At 39.7% G+C, this 14,601-nt stretch overlaps 1 protein-coding gene across 2 annotated transcripts; it reads right to left on the reverse strand.

Annotated features, from left to right (window-relative positions):
- Window positions 1–6,375: 6,375 nt before the first annotated feature.
- IL17A (interleukin 17A) lies at window positions 6,376–14,052 on the reverse strand. Of its 2 annotated transcripts, none has more exons than XM_072831587.1 (3): window positions 14,026–14,052; window positions 8,006–8,202; window positions 6,376–6,613 (listed from the first exon to the last, which is right to left on the reverse strand). In XM_072831587.1, exons 1-3 carry the CDS (start codon window positions 14,050–14,052, stop codon window positions 6,376–6,378), a joined length of 462 nt encoding a protein of 153 aa, XP_072687688.1. The 2 variants fall into 2 exon arrangements, with proteins under 2 accessions (XP_072687688.1, XP_072687687.1); XM_072831586.1 differs by having other exon boundaries at window positions 8,006–8,208.
- Between the last annotated feature and the right edge of the window lie 549 nt (window positions 14,053–14,601).

A 14,601-nucleotide genomic window follows, 5' to 3' on the forward strand; every position in this document is an offset into this window, starting at 1 on the left:
ATAGATCAAGAAGGACATTCCAGATCAGCAAGAAGTATAGGCAAAGCCCCACATGTGGGAACAGTTATGCATAGCAATGAGTGCTAGTGGTGGAGAGGGATAAAGTGATCTAGAGCACTGTGAGAGATGGCTTGGGCAAGGTCATGCAGGAGCATTTTTGTCATGCAGTAGAGTCTGTGCTTTATAGTAAGGCATGGGGGTGTTACTGAGGAATGATCAGGGGAGCTATGTGATCAGGTCTGCATTTTAGAAAGAACACCCTTGAACTATGGAGAGAAATGGAACAGAGCAATGATTATTGCATGGTAACAAAACAGATTTGGTTGACAGGTGCATCAGAAAAGTTGGTTGAGAGGTGTAACAGCAATGTTACTTGTTTTGTAGTATGTTAAAACACCAAAACTCGTAAAGAATATTTTTTAAAAATTAGAGTAGATTCAAGATTATTTATTAATAATATCACTCTCAAGTGCAATGTAGGCTTTCTTACACTTGAAAGTGGCCGTGTAACTGTCCAGCTCTTTGGAATCGTATAACTGGGAGTATATCATGACTGAACCTTCACTCATATGTCCTGTGGCAGACGAAATGCTCTGTCTCACTAAATCCCATTTCATTTTCCTTTTTTTGAATATGTAGAAAGGCTACATTTCTCAATCTTCATTGGTATTTGGGTTTGTGTGACTGAGTTTTGACCAATGAAATTGGCTCTTAAAAACTGTACATATAGTTTTCAGCCTTCTCTTTTATTTCTTTGGCTACATGTCCAACAGAAATATAATGCTGGCCACATTTTTAATTTGAAATTTCTAGTAGCCATATTACAAAAGTAAAGGGGCACCTAGGTGGCTCAGTTGGTTAAGAATCTGACTCTTGGTTTTGACTAGGTCATGATCTCATGGTCATGAGATCAAGCCTTGCATTGGGTTTTGTAGTGAGTGTGGAGCCTGCTTAAGATATTCTTCCTTTGGGCTGTGGCCCCCCACCCAAATTCTCTCTCTCTCTCTAAAAAAAAAATAATAATAAAATAAAAAGGGAAAAGAAACATGAATTTCGAGTAATTTCAGTTTTAATAATATATGTATATATATTTAAGATTTTATTTAATTATTCATGAGAGTCACACACAGAGAGAGCAGAGACATAGGCAGAGGGAGAAGCAGGCTCCCTGTGAGGAGCCTGATGTAGGACTTGATCAGAGGACCCTGGCATCAAGACCTGAGCCAAAGGCAGACGCTCAACTACTGAGCCATCCAGATGCCCCAGTTTTAATAATATATTTAACCACCCCAGCACATCTCTAAAATATTGTCATTTCAACATTTATTAGTATAAAAGACAGAAAGATATTTTACATTTAAAATATTGAAATGGGTGATGGTGGTCAAAAGGTACAAACTTCTAGTTATAAGTTAAATAAATCCTGGGGATGTAATGTACAGCATAGTGAATAGGGGTAACAATACTGTATTATATATTTAAAAGTTGCTGAGACTGTAGATCTTAAAAGTTATCACCGTAGGAAAAAAATGATTGTAACTGTGTGTGCTGATGGACACTAACTAAACTTATTGTGGTAGTTTTTTTGCAATACAAACATATATCAAATCCTTATGCTATGCACCTAGCACTAATATAATATGTCCATTATATCTCAATTTTTTTAAAAAGAGGAAAATACCAGAATCGCCAGAACTAAGGAGCCAAAGTGGAAAACAAGCATTGCAGTGTTCCACAGCACTAACTCCTTCAAAATATTAAGAGTATTTGTCACAGTCCCCCTAATATCTTATATCCTTCCCATCTGTAATAAGATTGCTCATGCTTTGTATTTAGGAAGAACACATGCTAAGTGTACTGTCACCCTTTCTGTATGAGCCACATATGAAATTATGACCTTCACAACTAATAATTGAGCTCTTGCAAAGAATTGCTCTCAAAAATAGCAAAAAAAATTCTTTGAAATAAGTGTGTATTTTACATATAACACAACTCAATTAGGATTAGCCACATTTCAAATGCTCAATAGCCTAGTCTTTCTTTCTTTCTTTCTTTCTTTCTTTCTTTCTTTCTTTCTTTCTTTCTTTCTTTCTTTCTTTCTTTCTTTCTTCTTTCTTTCTTTCTTTCTTTCTTTCTTTCTTTCTTTCTTTCTTTCTTCTTTCTTTCTTCTTTCTTTCTTTCTTTCTTTCTTTCTTTCTTTCTTTCTTTCTTTCTTCTTTCTTTCTTCTTCTTTCTTTTTCTTTCTTTCTTTTTCTTTCTTTCATCTTTTTTCTTTCTTCTTTTTTTTTTCAAGGGAGAAAGAGAGTGTGCTTGCACTCCCAAGGGGGTAGAGAAGGGGTTGGGGGTCAGAGGGGAGAGAGAATCTGAAGCAGGCTCCAGGCCCAGCACCGAGCCTATTGTGGGACTCAATCTCACAACCCTGAGATCATGACCTGAGCTGAAGTCAAGAATTGGACACTTCACTGATTTAGCCACTCAGGAGCCCTGAGACAGTGCAGTTCTAGGTGGTGCTACTACAAGAAAGCAGAACCTCTGTCAGCCTGAGTTCCTGAATGTCTGAATGGAGCAAAGCTCCATGAGAATCCCTGCTGGATAGAAACAAGAACAAGAAATAGACTTTAGTTTATTTGGGCATTGTCTATTACAACATTTTTTAAAAAGATTTTTATTTACTTATTTGACAGAGAGAGAATGAGGAGGGGGAGCAGCAAGCAGAGAGAGAGAGAGAAGCAGGGTCTCCATTGAGCAGGAAGCCTGATGTGGGGCTTGATCCCAGGATGCTGGGATCATGACCTGAGCTGAAGGCAGATGTTTAATGGACTGAGCCACCCAAGCACCTCTGCAACAGTTCTTAATTATTTACACTGACCAGGTCACAGAAAAGTTTGAGAATCATTGAATTATGAACTGTAAGAAGCAAAGCCAAGAGACCATTTAGAGCCATATTACAATGCAACTTTCAGTAACTTTGGAGTTAGAGAAGGGAGAAAAGACATAAGAAAACTGATGAGAGGTTTGTCACAGATTGGCTGAGAGGAATGAGTGACAGAGAAATTGGATTATTTCTTGCTCAGATGAGTAAGTAGTTGCTGACATTTGAGTTGATTAAAAAAGGCAGTAGGAGAACTAGCTTGAGAGTAAAGCTAGTGAGTTTAGTCCCTGTTGACTTTGAGGTGCCTATGGACTATTGGTTCAAAGTTTACTTCATTATTGACTGTCAACTACATGCCAGGTCAGGTGCAAAAGGTCTAGCTCTCAAGAAACCACAAACTGGTGAAATAGATAAATCCAATATAGTACATATGAGGAGTGATAAATGATGCCCACAATGCTCTTAGACCCAGAAGAGAGGGCACTGCTCTGGAGTGATGGCTCTTTAGAGGAAATGATACCTAATGGAGTCTTCAAGCATGTGTGGAGCAGTGGAATAGGGCAGAGGGGTCAGGGCAGGTGTTTTAGGCCATTTGCACTTCTGTAAAAAAATATAACATATGAGGTGGCTTATAAATGACAGAAATTTATTTCTAATAGTTCTGGAGGCTGGAAGTCTGAGTTTGAGGGGCCAACATGGTTGAATGAAGGCCTTCTTCCAGGATGAAGTCTTCTTGTATACTCAGCTGGCAGAAGGAAAGAGGGAGTTCCTGGGGTCTCTCTTATAAGGATGCCACTCCCGTTCATGTGGGCTCTGCCCCATGATCTAATCATCCACAGTGGTTCCACCTCTTAATCCCATCATGCTGGGGGTTAGATTTCAACACATGACTTTTTGGGGAGACGTACACATTCAGATCGTAACAGAAGGGGATGAATGGAGGAACAGGAGGGAGAGAAGGTGATAAAGGCTTTCAAGGTAGAGAGGATTACATGACACGGGCATTGAGTTCAAGAAAAGCATGGTGATCACAACAAGGAATTCACTATGGCTAGAGGGTAAACATCAAAGAGGAAGCAGGAGATAAAGCAGATGTAGGGGCAGGGCCAGGTTACAGAGGGTGACTATTGTTGTGTCTGCTTTTGTGCCATAGACAGATGCTGGAGGAGGGACTGGGGAGGATGGGAGCTATAGCTGCCAGGACATCTGGGAAACAGTTGCAGTAACTAAGGAGAGAAATAAGAAAAGATGATGACTTAAACCTGGGCAGGGAGGGAATTAATTTTTTTAAAAAGATTGTATTTATTTATTCCTGAAAGACACACAAAGAGAGGCAGAGACATAGGCAGAGGGAGAAGCAGGCTCCCTGTGGGGAGCCTAATGTAGGACTCGATCACAGGAACTGGGATCACACCCTAAGCCAAAGGCAGATGCTCAACCACTGAGCCACCCAGGTGTCTCAGGGAGGGGGTTAATTTGAGAATGTTCAGAAAGTGAAAGTTAGAGTTTCGTGATGTGTGGGCATTAGGCCTGAGGAGGTGGAAGAGGGAAGCCTCAGGGATGCCTCACAAATTTCTAGGTGACTGGGTAGATGCTGGAGCTAACAGGGCAAGAGGGAGACAGAATAAAAGCAGCACCTACTGGAGGGAGATGCGGGAGGTAACTCCTTCTTCCCACCCATAGAACTCCCAGGCATACAGTCTAGTGGGAAAGAGTCGATCAGGACTGTGGATACATTTGCCCATTTCCTGCTTCCATCCCAAAACAGAAACAAATTTTTATTTTCACCGCCATCATTCGGGGAAAACTGGGAAATGAGCAGCAGGATTTAAACACAAGGTTGGGAAGTATGAAGGTGGTAAGGAACTGCCAGGGCCAGCTACTTGTGGACCTGTTACGTGAGGACCAGGACAGGAGATGGCCAAATCAATGTGGGCACACAAATGACACCAGAAGGAGGGACCCCTGGGTTTGGAACTGGAAAAGAGCAGAGAGAAGTCACGGACCTCCTAGTGGGGCTGGTGCATGTGGGAGAATGAAGGATCTCACAAGATAGACTTTACCAAACAGAGAGAAGTTGGACTGGCCTGAGAATTTCCAGAGGCCTCTAGAAGTAGGGCAAGATAGTGTGTCAGGCCATGGTGGGGGAACAGGATTATGACTTGAAACCTGAAACTACTCTGGGATTGAATATGATTCAGTTTTTATTTTACTTGAGCTAAACATTTCTCATACTTGAAGTTTGTTTTGCCTCACTGGCTCTTTTTTTTTTTTTATCCTGGGAGCATTGGATCAGAGGCCAGGAGCAGGAGGGGTAGTCCTGGGGTGTGGCCTGAGGAAGAGGAAAATATTCCTCTCTAGATCTCCAGTTGTTGGCATTAATTTCAAAAGAAGCCTAAGTTTGGGGAGAGAATAGACATTCTAGTCTGAAAACAATGTTTTTTTTTTCCCCTTAGCCCTTCTTCCTGTCAAACTTCAGGTCATATTTTTGGGATGGTCTTGTCTTGTCTTTGTAAGTTCTTAAATAATGATGGGCTGTTTTCACAGAGCCCTTATTTTTACTTGCTTAATTCATTTTGGAATGCTTGTGTCCTCAGCATGGGCCAATAGTATGAAAGCCTCAGTCCTCTATTGTCTGGAAGGCTTATAAAATTGAGTACTTGGACTTGGGTTGGGTGGGAAGCTATTACTCAAAGGCATGCCTTGTTTTGTTCTGTCAGCAAAATTTCAAACTCTTTCAAATAGGGAAAAGCTGAGTTCTCTGAAGTACTTTTAATGAGAAAAAATGAGAAACCAATTTTCTTTCCAAACTTTATTACAAAATTTTTTTATTATGAGGGTTTAACAGAGCAGTTAGACTTGCCATCTCTCTTGTGAAACCTCAACAATTTACAAAATTAATAAATATGAAACTAGGTTTAGTCTTTAGTCATTTTTTAATAGCCATGTCATCCACTTGTAAAGCACAAAGAGGAAAAAGAATCCTTTATCCATGTGTAATACAAACTCAGAAATTTTCAACCGCCATTGAATTCTCTGTAGGATTTCCCTAGGCAGAACAGATAATCACACTCTTTCACCTTTCTATAAAGACCTAAGAAATATAAATAGATCCATAAATAGTTCATATAAATAGAGATTTTACCTGTTAAATAATAAAATTATCAAGTCTGGAATCTGGTCTTAAAAAAGTACAAAATAAGGCATGTAATTCATTAAAATGGAAACTTTGGCCCCCAAGTTATCTCAGGGTCTATTAAATACATAAATAACTTAAAGCCCTTAGAAAAGCACAATAAAAAGCAAAGTGGTACTCAGTGAAAACTTTCATCTTTGGGGAGAGGGAAGGCTCATTCAGATTTTATCTCTGCACAAAAGTGTTACCTCTGAAACTTCAATTGGATGAACTAGTTTAAGAACCCTAATGAGTTTAGTCAGAAATGGGGCTGGGTCTACTTTCCCAGAAAGTCTGCTCTGGGGAGCTGGGATTAGATCAGAAGCTCTTAAGCCACATGGCGAACAATAGGGGTGACACAGGTGCAGCCCACAGCCACCAGCATCTTCTCTAGCCGGAAGGAGTGGGGGCAGTGCTGCGACTCCCTTCGCAGAACCAGGATCTCTTGCTGGATGGGGACGGAGTTCATGTGGTAGTTTATGTTCCCTTCATTATTGACACAGCCCAAGTGGCGGCACTTCGCCTCCCAGATCACAGAGGGGTATCTCTCAGGGTCCTCATTGCGGCTGTAAAGAAGACAAAAGCAAGGGAGGAAGTGAATACCTGGTAAAGCAGGAAGGAAATCAGACAGGAATAAATGAAGGGAGGCAAATTCACAGGGTGACAAATGATAGGCATTGCAAATTCTTGAAGTATTGCTAGTCTGAAAAAGTAGTTTGGGGAAAACTTGGAGTTGTAAGCATATGAAATGTTACAGAAAAGAATGATCCATTTTTCCCAATTTCTTTGAACACCAAACCAAATAAGATAGACTGAGACTGCAGAGGGAATTTCAGTTTGATACAAAGGACAATTTCTTAGGGTCTGTTTAATAGAGAAAGGCCAAGGGAATCATCTAAGATTATGAGAGCCATTAATCTGATTTATTGAAGACTGTCTTTGAAGCAGGGAATTTTATCTGAAAGCACATTCATGGGAGAAAGCCCAGATCTGACACAAAGGATTGGAATCTCTATAACCTTCTCTTCCCTCTCTTCTCCAGCTGAGTGAATGACTTGTTTTGGCTTTTGAACTGACTTATTTGAACTGTTCTTAGTAATGGGAGGAGAAGAAACCACAGTCAGGTGAATCTATAGTCATCACATAACTGAGGCTTATTTGCATGAAATCAAAGCACTATAATCCATTTTGTATTTAGTCCTAATGGGGTCTAAATATTGGTTGTATTAAGGTCATGGCAAATATAATAGGTCTGTTGGTGATATAGATAAAGACTATATAACTCAAAAAGGGGTGGAAATATTCAACATGATATTTTTCTTCACTGGGATTCAAACTATGTTATTCCACTGCTAATCTGACAAAAAAAGGCACAAAAATCCCAGTTAATTACTAGTTACTTTCAACAAATCATCTTAATGGTAGGTCTGGTAAAGAAAATTCAAGCATTAATCCTCTATGATAAATTTCCATTTTTAGGGCAGCCCGGGTGGCTCAGGGGTTTAGCCCCCCAAAGTGTGATCCTGGAGACCCGGGATCGAGTCCCACGTCGGGATCCCTTCTTGGAGCCTGTTTCTCCCTCTGCCTGTGTCTGTGCCCCTCTCTGTGTCTTTCATGAATAAATAAATAAAATCTTTAAAAAAATTTCTATTTTAAAAAAATAAATTAATAGATTTGGGGTATCATAAATATTAGAATAATGACCACCATTAATTTGAGTGGGTTTTTGGTGTTGGTGACACTGAGATCTAATGGATAGGTATTATGGGGGAGAGGTGGTCCTATGCTCTATCAAAGAAGTCTATCGAATAAAGTTTGATAATCCTTGCTTTGCACAATGGCCATTCCAGATGTGATTGATGATTTTGAGTAAAATAATCCTCAAGGTGACTTAACTGTCAATCTGATGCATAAAAGATAGAACAACACAGAGATTTTTATCTGGGGCCATTACGTACTGCAGATTCCAAGGTGAGGTAGATCGGTTGTAGTAATCTGAGGGCCTTCTGGAGTTCGTATTCCGGTTAAGGATATTTAGATTGACCTTCACATGCTGAGGAAAGTTCTTGTCCTCAGTATTTCGGCATCCTGGATTTTGTGGGAATGCTATTCCTGCCTTTATGATAGCCACCAGGCTCAACAGCAGCAACAGTGACTGGAACTGAATGAGAAGGAGAGGTAGGAGATTGAATTAATGTATGGTTTTTGTTAACAAATTGTGCCGATCACTGTATTGTTAATCATAGAGAACGTACAGTCTGTAATAAATTTTCAGATCAGTAAGATGAAAAACTGGTTATATGACCAATTATATATAATAATGTTATAGACCATGGAGTGTTTACCAGTCTTAAACATTCTCCTTTCAACTGAGGAGAGATACCTTTTTTATTGGTTGGCAGTAATCTTAGTAAAAATGACAAGTCATCATTCTGTCGGTACATGGATCTCTGTCAGGCCATTAGATTAAAATGGCTTTGGTTTTCTGAGAGAAAATGTCCTCCTATATCATTTATCTCTGTCCTAGCATTCTTGAAGTCCTATGTGAACCCAAATGCTCACCTTAGAAGAAAGGCCTGAAGAAAATTCATGTCACATCACATCAGTATTCATGCAAGAAATGCTGGGCAGACGTTCCACCCCAAACTGATCCCCCCCCTTACAATTTAATAGTGAAACCTGCAAATTCCAAAGATAAAGAGAAAATTCTTAAAGCAGCAAGAGACAAGAGATGCCTAGCTTATATGGCGAGAAATATTAGATTAACAGAAGACCTCTCCACAGAGAACTGGCAGGCCAGAAAGGGATAGCAGGGTATATTCAGAGTACTAAATGAGAAGAACATGCAGCCAAGAATACTTTTTCCAGCAAGGCTCTCATTCAGAATAGAAGGAGAGATAAAGAGCTTCCAAGAGGGCAGCCCAGGTTGCTCAGTGGTTTAGCGCCGCCTTTAACACAGGGCATGATCCTGGAGACCCAAGATAGAGTCCCACGTCGGGCTTCCTGCATGGAGCCTACTTCTCCCTCTGCCTGTGTCTCTGCCTGTCTCTCTCTCTGTGTTTCTCATGAATAAATAAGTAAAATCTTAAAAAAAAAAAGGGCTTCCAAGGCAGGCAGAAACTGAAAGAATATGTGACCACTAAACCAGCTCTTCAAGAAATATTAAGGGGGAACTCTGTAAAAGAAAGAGGACACCCAAAAAAATACTTCACAAAAACAGGGGCTGAATAGGTATTATGATGACACTAAATTCATATCTTTCAATAGTAACTCTGAATGTGAATGGGCTTAATGATCCCATCAAAAGATGCAGGGTTTCAGAATGGATAAAAAAAAGCAAGGCCCATTTATTTGCTGTCTACAAGAGACTCATTTTAGATCTCAGGACACCTACAGCCTGAAAATGAAAGGTTGGAGAACCATTTACCATGCAAATGGTCCTCAAAAGAAATCAAGGGTAGCAATCCTTATATCAGATAAATTAAAGTTTCTCCTAAAGACTGTAGTAAGAGATGAAGAGGGACTCTATATCATACTTAAGGGATCTATCCAGCAAAAGGACCTAACAATCATGAATATTTATACCCTTAATGTGGGAGCTGCCAAGTATATCAATCAATTAATAACCAAAGGAAAGACATACTTAGATAATAATACACTAATACTTGGAGACTTCAACACGGTTATTTCTGCAAATGACAGATATTCTAAGCACAACATCTCCAAAGAAACAAGAGCTTTAAATGATACACCAGACCAGATGGATTTCACAGATATTTACAGAACTTTACATCCAAAAGCAACTGAATACACATTCTTCTCAAGTGCACATGGAACGTTCTCCAGAATAGACCACACACTGGGTCACAAATTAGGTCTCAACTGACACCAAAAGATTGGGATTATCCCCTGCTTATTTTCAGACTATAATTCTTTGAAACTTGAACTCAATCAAGAAGAAATTTGGAAGGAACTCAAACACATGGAGGTTAAAGAGCATCCTACTAAAAGATGAAAGGGTCAACCAGGAAATTAGAGAAGAATTAAAAAGATTCATGGAAACTAGTGAGAATAAAGATACAACCATTCAAAATCTTTGGGATACAGCAAAAGCAGTCATAAGAGGGAAATACATGGCAATACAAGTATCCCTCAAAAAATTGGAAAAATCTCAAATACACAAGCTAACCTTGCACCTAAAGGAACTGGAGAAAGAACAGCAAATAAAACCTACACCCAGCAGAAGAAGTGAGATAATAAAGATTCGAGCAGAACTCAATGAAATAGAATCTAGAACATATCAACAAAACCAGGAGTTGGTTCTTTGAAAGAATTAATAAGCTAGATAAACCATTAGCTAGCCTTATTAAAAACAAAAGAGAAAAGACTCAAATTAATAAAATCACGAATGAACAAGGAGAGATCACAACCGATGCCAAGGAAATGCAAACGATTTAAAAAACATATTATGAGCAGCTATATGCCAATAAATTAGGCAATCTAGATGAAATAGACACATTTCTAGAAAACCACAAACTACCAAAACTGGAACAGGAAGAAATAGAAAACCTGAACAGGCCAATAACCAGGGAGAAAATTGAAGCAGTCATCCAAAACCTCCCAAAACACAAAGTCCAGGGCCAGATGCCTTCCCAGGGGAATTATATCAAACGTTTAAAGAAGCAACAATACCTATTCTACTAAAATTGTTCCAAAATATAGAAAGGGATGGGATACTTCCAAACTCGTTCTATGAGGCCAGCATCACCTTAATTCCAAAACCAAAGACCCCACCAAAAAGGAGAATTATAGACCAGTATCCCTGATGAACACAGATGCAAAAATTCTCAAAAAGATACTAGCCAATAGGATCCAACAGTACATTAAGAAGAGTATTCACCATGACCAAGTGGGATCTCCCAAGGATGCAAGGCTGGTTCAATACTTGTAAGGCAATCAACATGATAGATCATATCAACAAGAGAAAAAACAAGAACCTCTCAATAGATGCAGAGAAAGCATTTGACAAAATACAGCATCCATTCCTGATCAAAACTCTTCAGAGTATAGGGATACAGGGAACAATCCTCAGCATCTTAAAATCCATCTATAGAAAGCCCACAGCAAATACCCTTCTCAATGGGGAAGCACTGGGAGCCTTTCCCCTAAGATCAGGAACATGACAAGGATGTCCACTCTCACCACTGCTATTCAACATAGTGCTAGAAGTCCTAGCCTCAGCAGTCAGGCAACAGAAAGAAATAAAAGGCATTCAAATTGGCAGAGAAGAAGCCAAACTCTCCCTCTTTGCAGATGACATGATACTGTACATAGAAAACCCAAAAGACTCCACCCCAAGATTGCAAGAACTCATAAGCAATTCGGCAGTGTGGCAGGATACAAAATCAAAGCCCAGAAATCAGTGGCATTTCCATACACTAACAATGAAACTGAAGAAAAAGAAATTAAGGAGTCAATATCGTTTACAATTGCACCCAAAAGCATAAGATACCTAGGAATAAACTTACCCAAAGAGATAAAGGATCTATACCCTAAAAACTACAGAGCACTTCTGAAAGAAATTGATGGAGACACAAAGAGATGGAAAAACATTCTATGCTCATGGATTGGAAGAATAAATATTGTGAAAATGTCAGTGTTACCCAGGACGATTTACATGTTCAATGCAGTCCCTATGAAGATACCATGAACTTTCTTCAGAGAGTTGGTACAAATCATTTTAAGATTTGTGTGGAATCAGAAAAGACCCCAAATAGCCAGGGGAATATTGAAAAAGAAAACCATAGCTGGGGACATCACAATGCCAGATTTCAAGTTGTACTACAAAGCTGTGATCATCAAGACAGTGTGGTACTGGCACAAAAACAGACACATAGATCAATGGAACAGAATAAAGAATCCAGAAATGGGCCCTCAACTCTGGTCAACTAATATTTGACAAAGCAGGAAAGACTATCCACTGGAAAAAGGACAGTCCTTTTAATAAATGGTGCTGGGAAAATTGGACATCCACATGCAGAAGAATGAAACTAGACCACTCTCTTACACTATACACAAAGGTAAACTCAAAATGGATGAAAGATCTACATGTGAGACAAGAATCCATCAAACTCCTAGAAGAGAACACAGGCAACACCCTTTTTGAACTTGGCCACAGTAACTTCTTGCAAGATACATCTACGAAGGCAAGGGAAACAAAAGCAAAAATGAACTATTGGGACTTCATCAAGATAAGAAGCTTTTGCACAGCAAAAGACACAGTCAACAAAACTAAAAGACAACCTACAGAATGGGAGAAGATATTTGCAAATGACGTATCAGATAAAGGGCTAGTATCCAAGATCTATAAAGAACTTATTAAACTCAACAGCAAAGAAACAAAACAATCCAATCATGAAATGGGCAAAAGACATGAACAGATATTTTACAGAGGAAAACATAGACACGGCCAACAAGCACCTGAGAAAATGCTCCGAATCACTTGCCATCAGGGAAATACAAATCAAAACCGCTATGAGATACCACCTCACACCAGTGAGAATGGAGAAAATTAACAAGACAGGAAAAAACAAATGTTGAAGAGGATGTGAAGAAAGGGGAACCCTCTTGCACTGTTGGAATGTGAACTGGTGCAGCCACTCTGGAAAATTGTGTGGAGGTTCCTCAGAGTTAAAAATAGACCTGCCCTACGACCCAGCAATTGCACTGCTGGGGATTTACCCCAAAGATACAGATGCAGTGAAAGACCGATGAGACACCTGCACCCCAATGTTTATAGCAGCAATGTCCACAATAGCCAAACTGTGGAAGGACCCTGGTGTCCATTGAAAGATGAATGGATAAAGAAGATGTGGTCTGTGTATACAATGGAATATTAATCAGCCATTAGAAATGACAAATACCCACCATTTTCTTCAACATGGATGGAACTGGAGGGTATTATGTTGAGTGAAGTAAGTCAATTGGAGAAGGACAAACATTATATGGTCTCATTCATTTGGGGGAATATAAAAATTAGGGAAAGGGAATAAAGGGGAAAGGAGAGAAAATGAGTGGGAAATATCAGAGAAGGAGACAGAACATGAGGGATTCATAACTCTGAGAAATGAACAAGGGGTAGAGGAAGGGGAGGTGGGCGGGGGGATAGGGTGACGGGGTGACAGGCACTGAGGGGGGCACTTGGCAGGATGAGCACTGGGTTGTATGCTATATTTTGGCAAATCAAACTCCAATAAAAATATACAAAAAATAAAGATACTTTACTCTAAACCATAGTTACATGTGTATCTATTAGCATAAGTAGGTTTGGCATATAAGACTATGGTATAATAGGAGCACCTGAGTGGCTCAGTAGGTTCAGTGTCTGACTCTGGATTTTGGCTCAGGTCATGATCTCAGGGTCCTGAGATTGAACCCTATGTTGGGCTCCATGTTCATTGGGGTTTCTGCTGGAGATTCTCTCCCTCTCTTTTTGCCCCTCCCCCATCTCCCTTCTAAAATAAATAAATAAATCCTTTTTAAAAAGGCTGTGGTATAATAATAGAATAATGGAAAGGAAAATCAGTGCTGCAATTAGTTAAATTCTCAAGGATACTGTCCTATTTTATTAGGGAATAAAGAAAAATGCTGTGGGAGAATTATATTAAGTCCCTTGTACTCAGAAAAGCAGATTTTCAATAAACAATCTTTCTCACTGCACAGCATCATGTGACACTTCTCATGTGGTTTAGCCTTAATCTAGCTATCTTTCAGTTTTCATCTCATCTTTCAAACTGATGTATATCAGTTCTTGAAAATGCTATAAAATGACAAGTATCTACCAAAGCTTTTGTTTCCTATCCTGTGTATGCAGCATTCTTGGATCTCCATAGTTACAATCCAGAATATCAAGCCTGCAGTCCAAAAACATTATCTGGTCTAAATCAACAAAAGCATTGCATATTAGTGTAGGACTCACCATGGATGAAGTTGTCACCAGAGTCATTGTAGTTTCTCCCAATTGACTGGAGATGGATGAGCTTGTGTCTGTTGCGAAATGGACAAAGTGTAGCGCTATCTTCTCCGTTTTTATAGGACTTTGCTCCTCTGTGGTCACTTACGTTGACGTGTTGAAGTGGGTTCAAGGATGACACCATTTTAGTTCAAAGTTCCATCCTCAAATGAGGTCAGAGAAATTTCCTTTCGTGATGGGTAAAGAAGAAAACGTAGCTGGCTCAGGTTTGAATATCTCTTGAGATGGGGGAATGCAGGATTGAGAATTACGATGCCTGGGACACTGGACAAAAGTCACTTTTGTGTTCATTGCAGCTCTGCCATTCATTACACATGCCCTTGGGTACCTCATTATCTTGAGGTTCAATTTCCATTTTAATAGAGTGAGTTTTTGGGGCACCCAAACTCAAACTGAGATGGCTCAGTGGTTGAGCATCTGCCTTTGGTTCAGGTTGTGATCCTGGGGTCCTGGGATCGACAGAGACAGAAAGAGAGAGAGAGAGATTGAGAGGGAGAGACCATAAGCAGGCAGAGCAGGAGT

Source organism: Canis lupus, chromosome 7 (assembly GCF_048164855.1).
Source record: "Canis lupus baileyi chromosome 7, mCanLup2.hap1, whole genome shotgun sequence".
Classification (NCBI taxonomy): domain Eukaryota; kingdom Metazoa; phylum Chordata; class Mammalia; order Carnivora; family Canidae; genus Canis; species Canis lupus.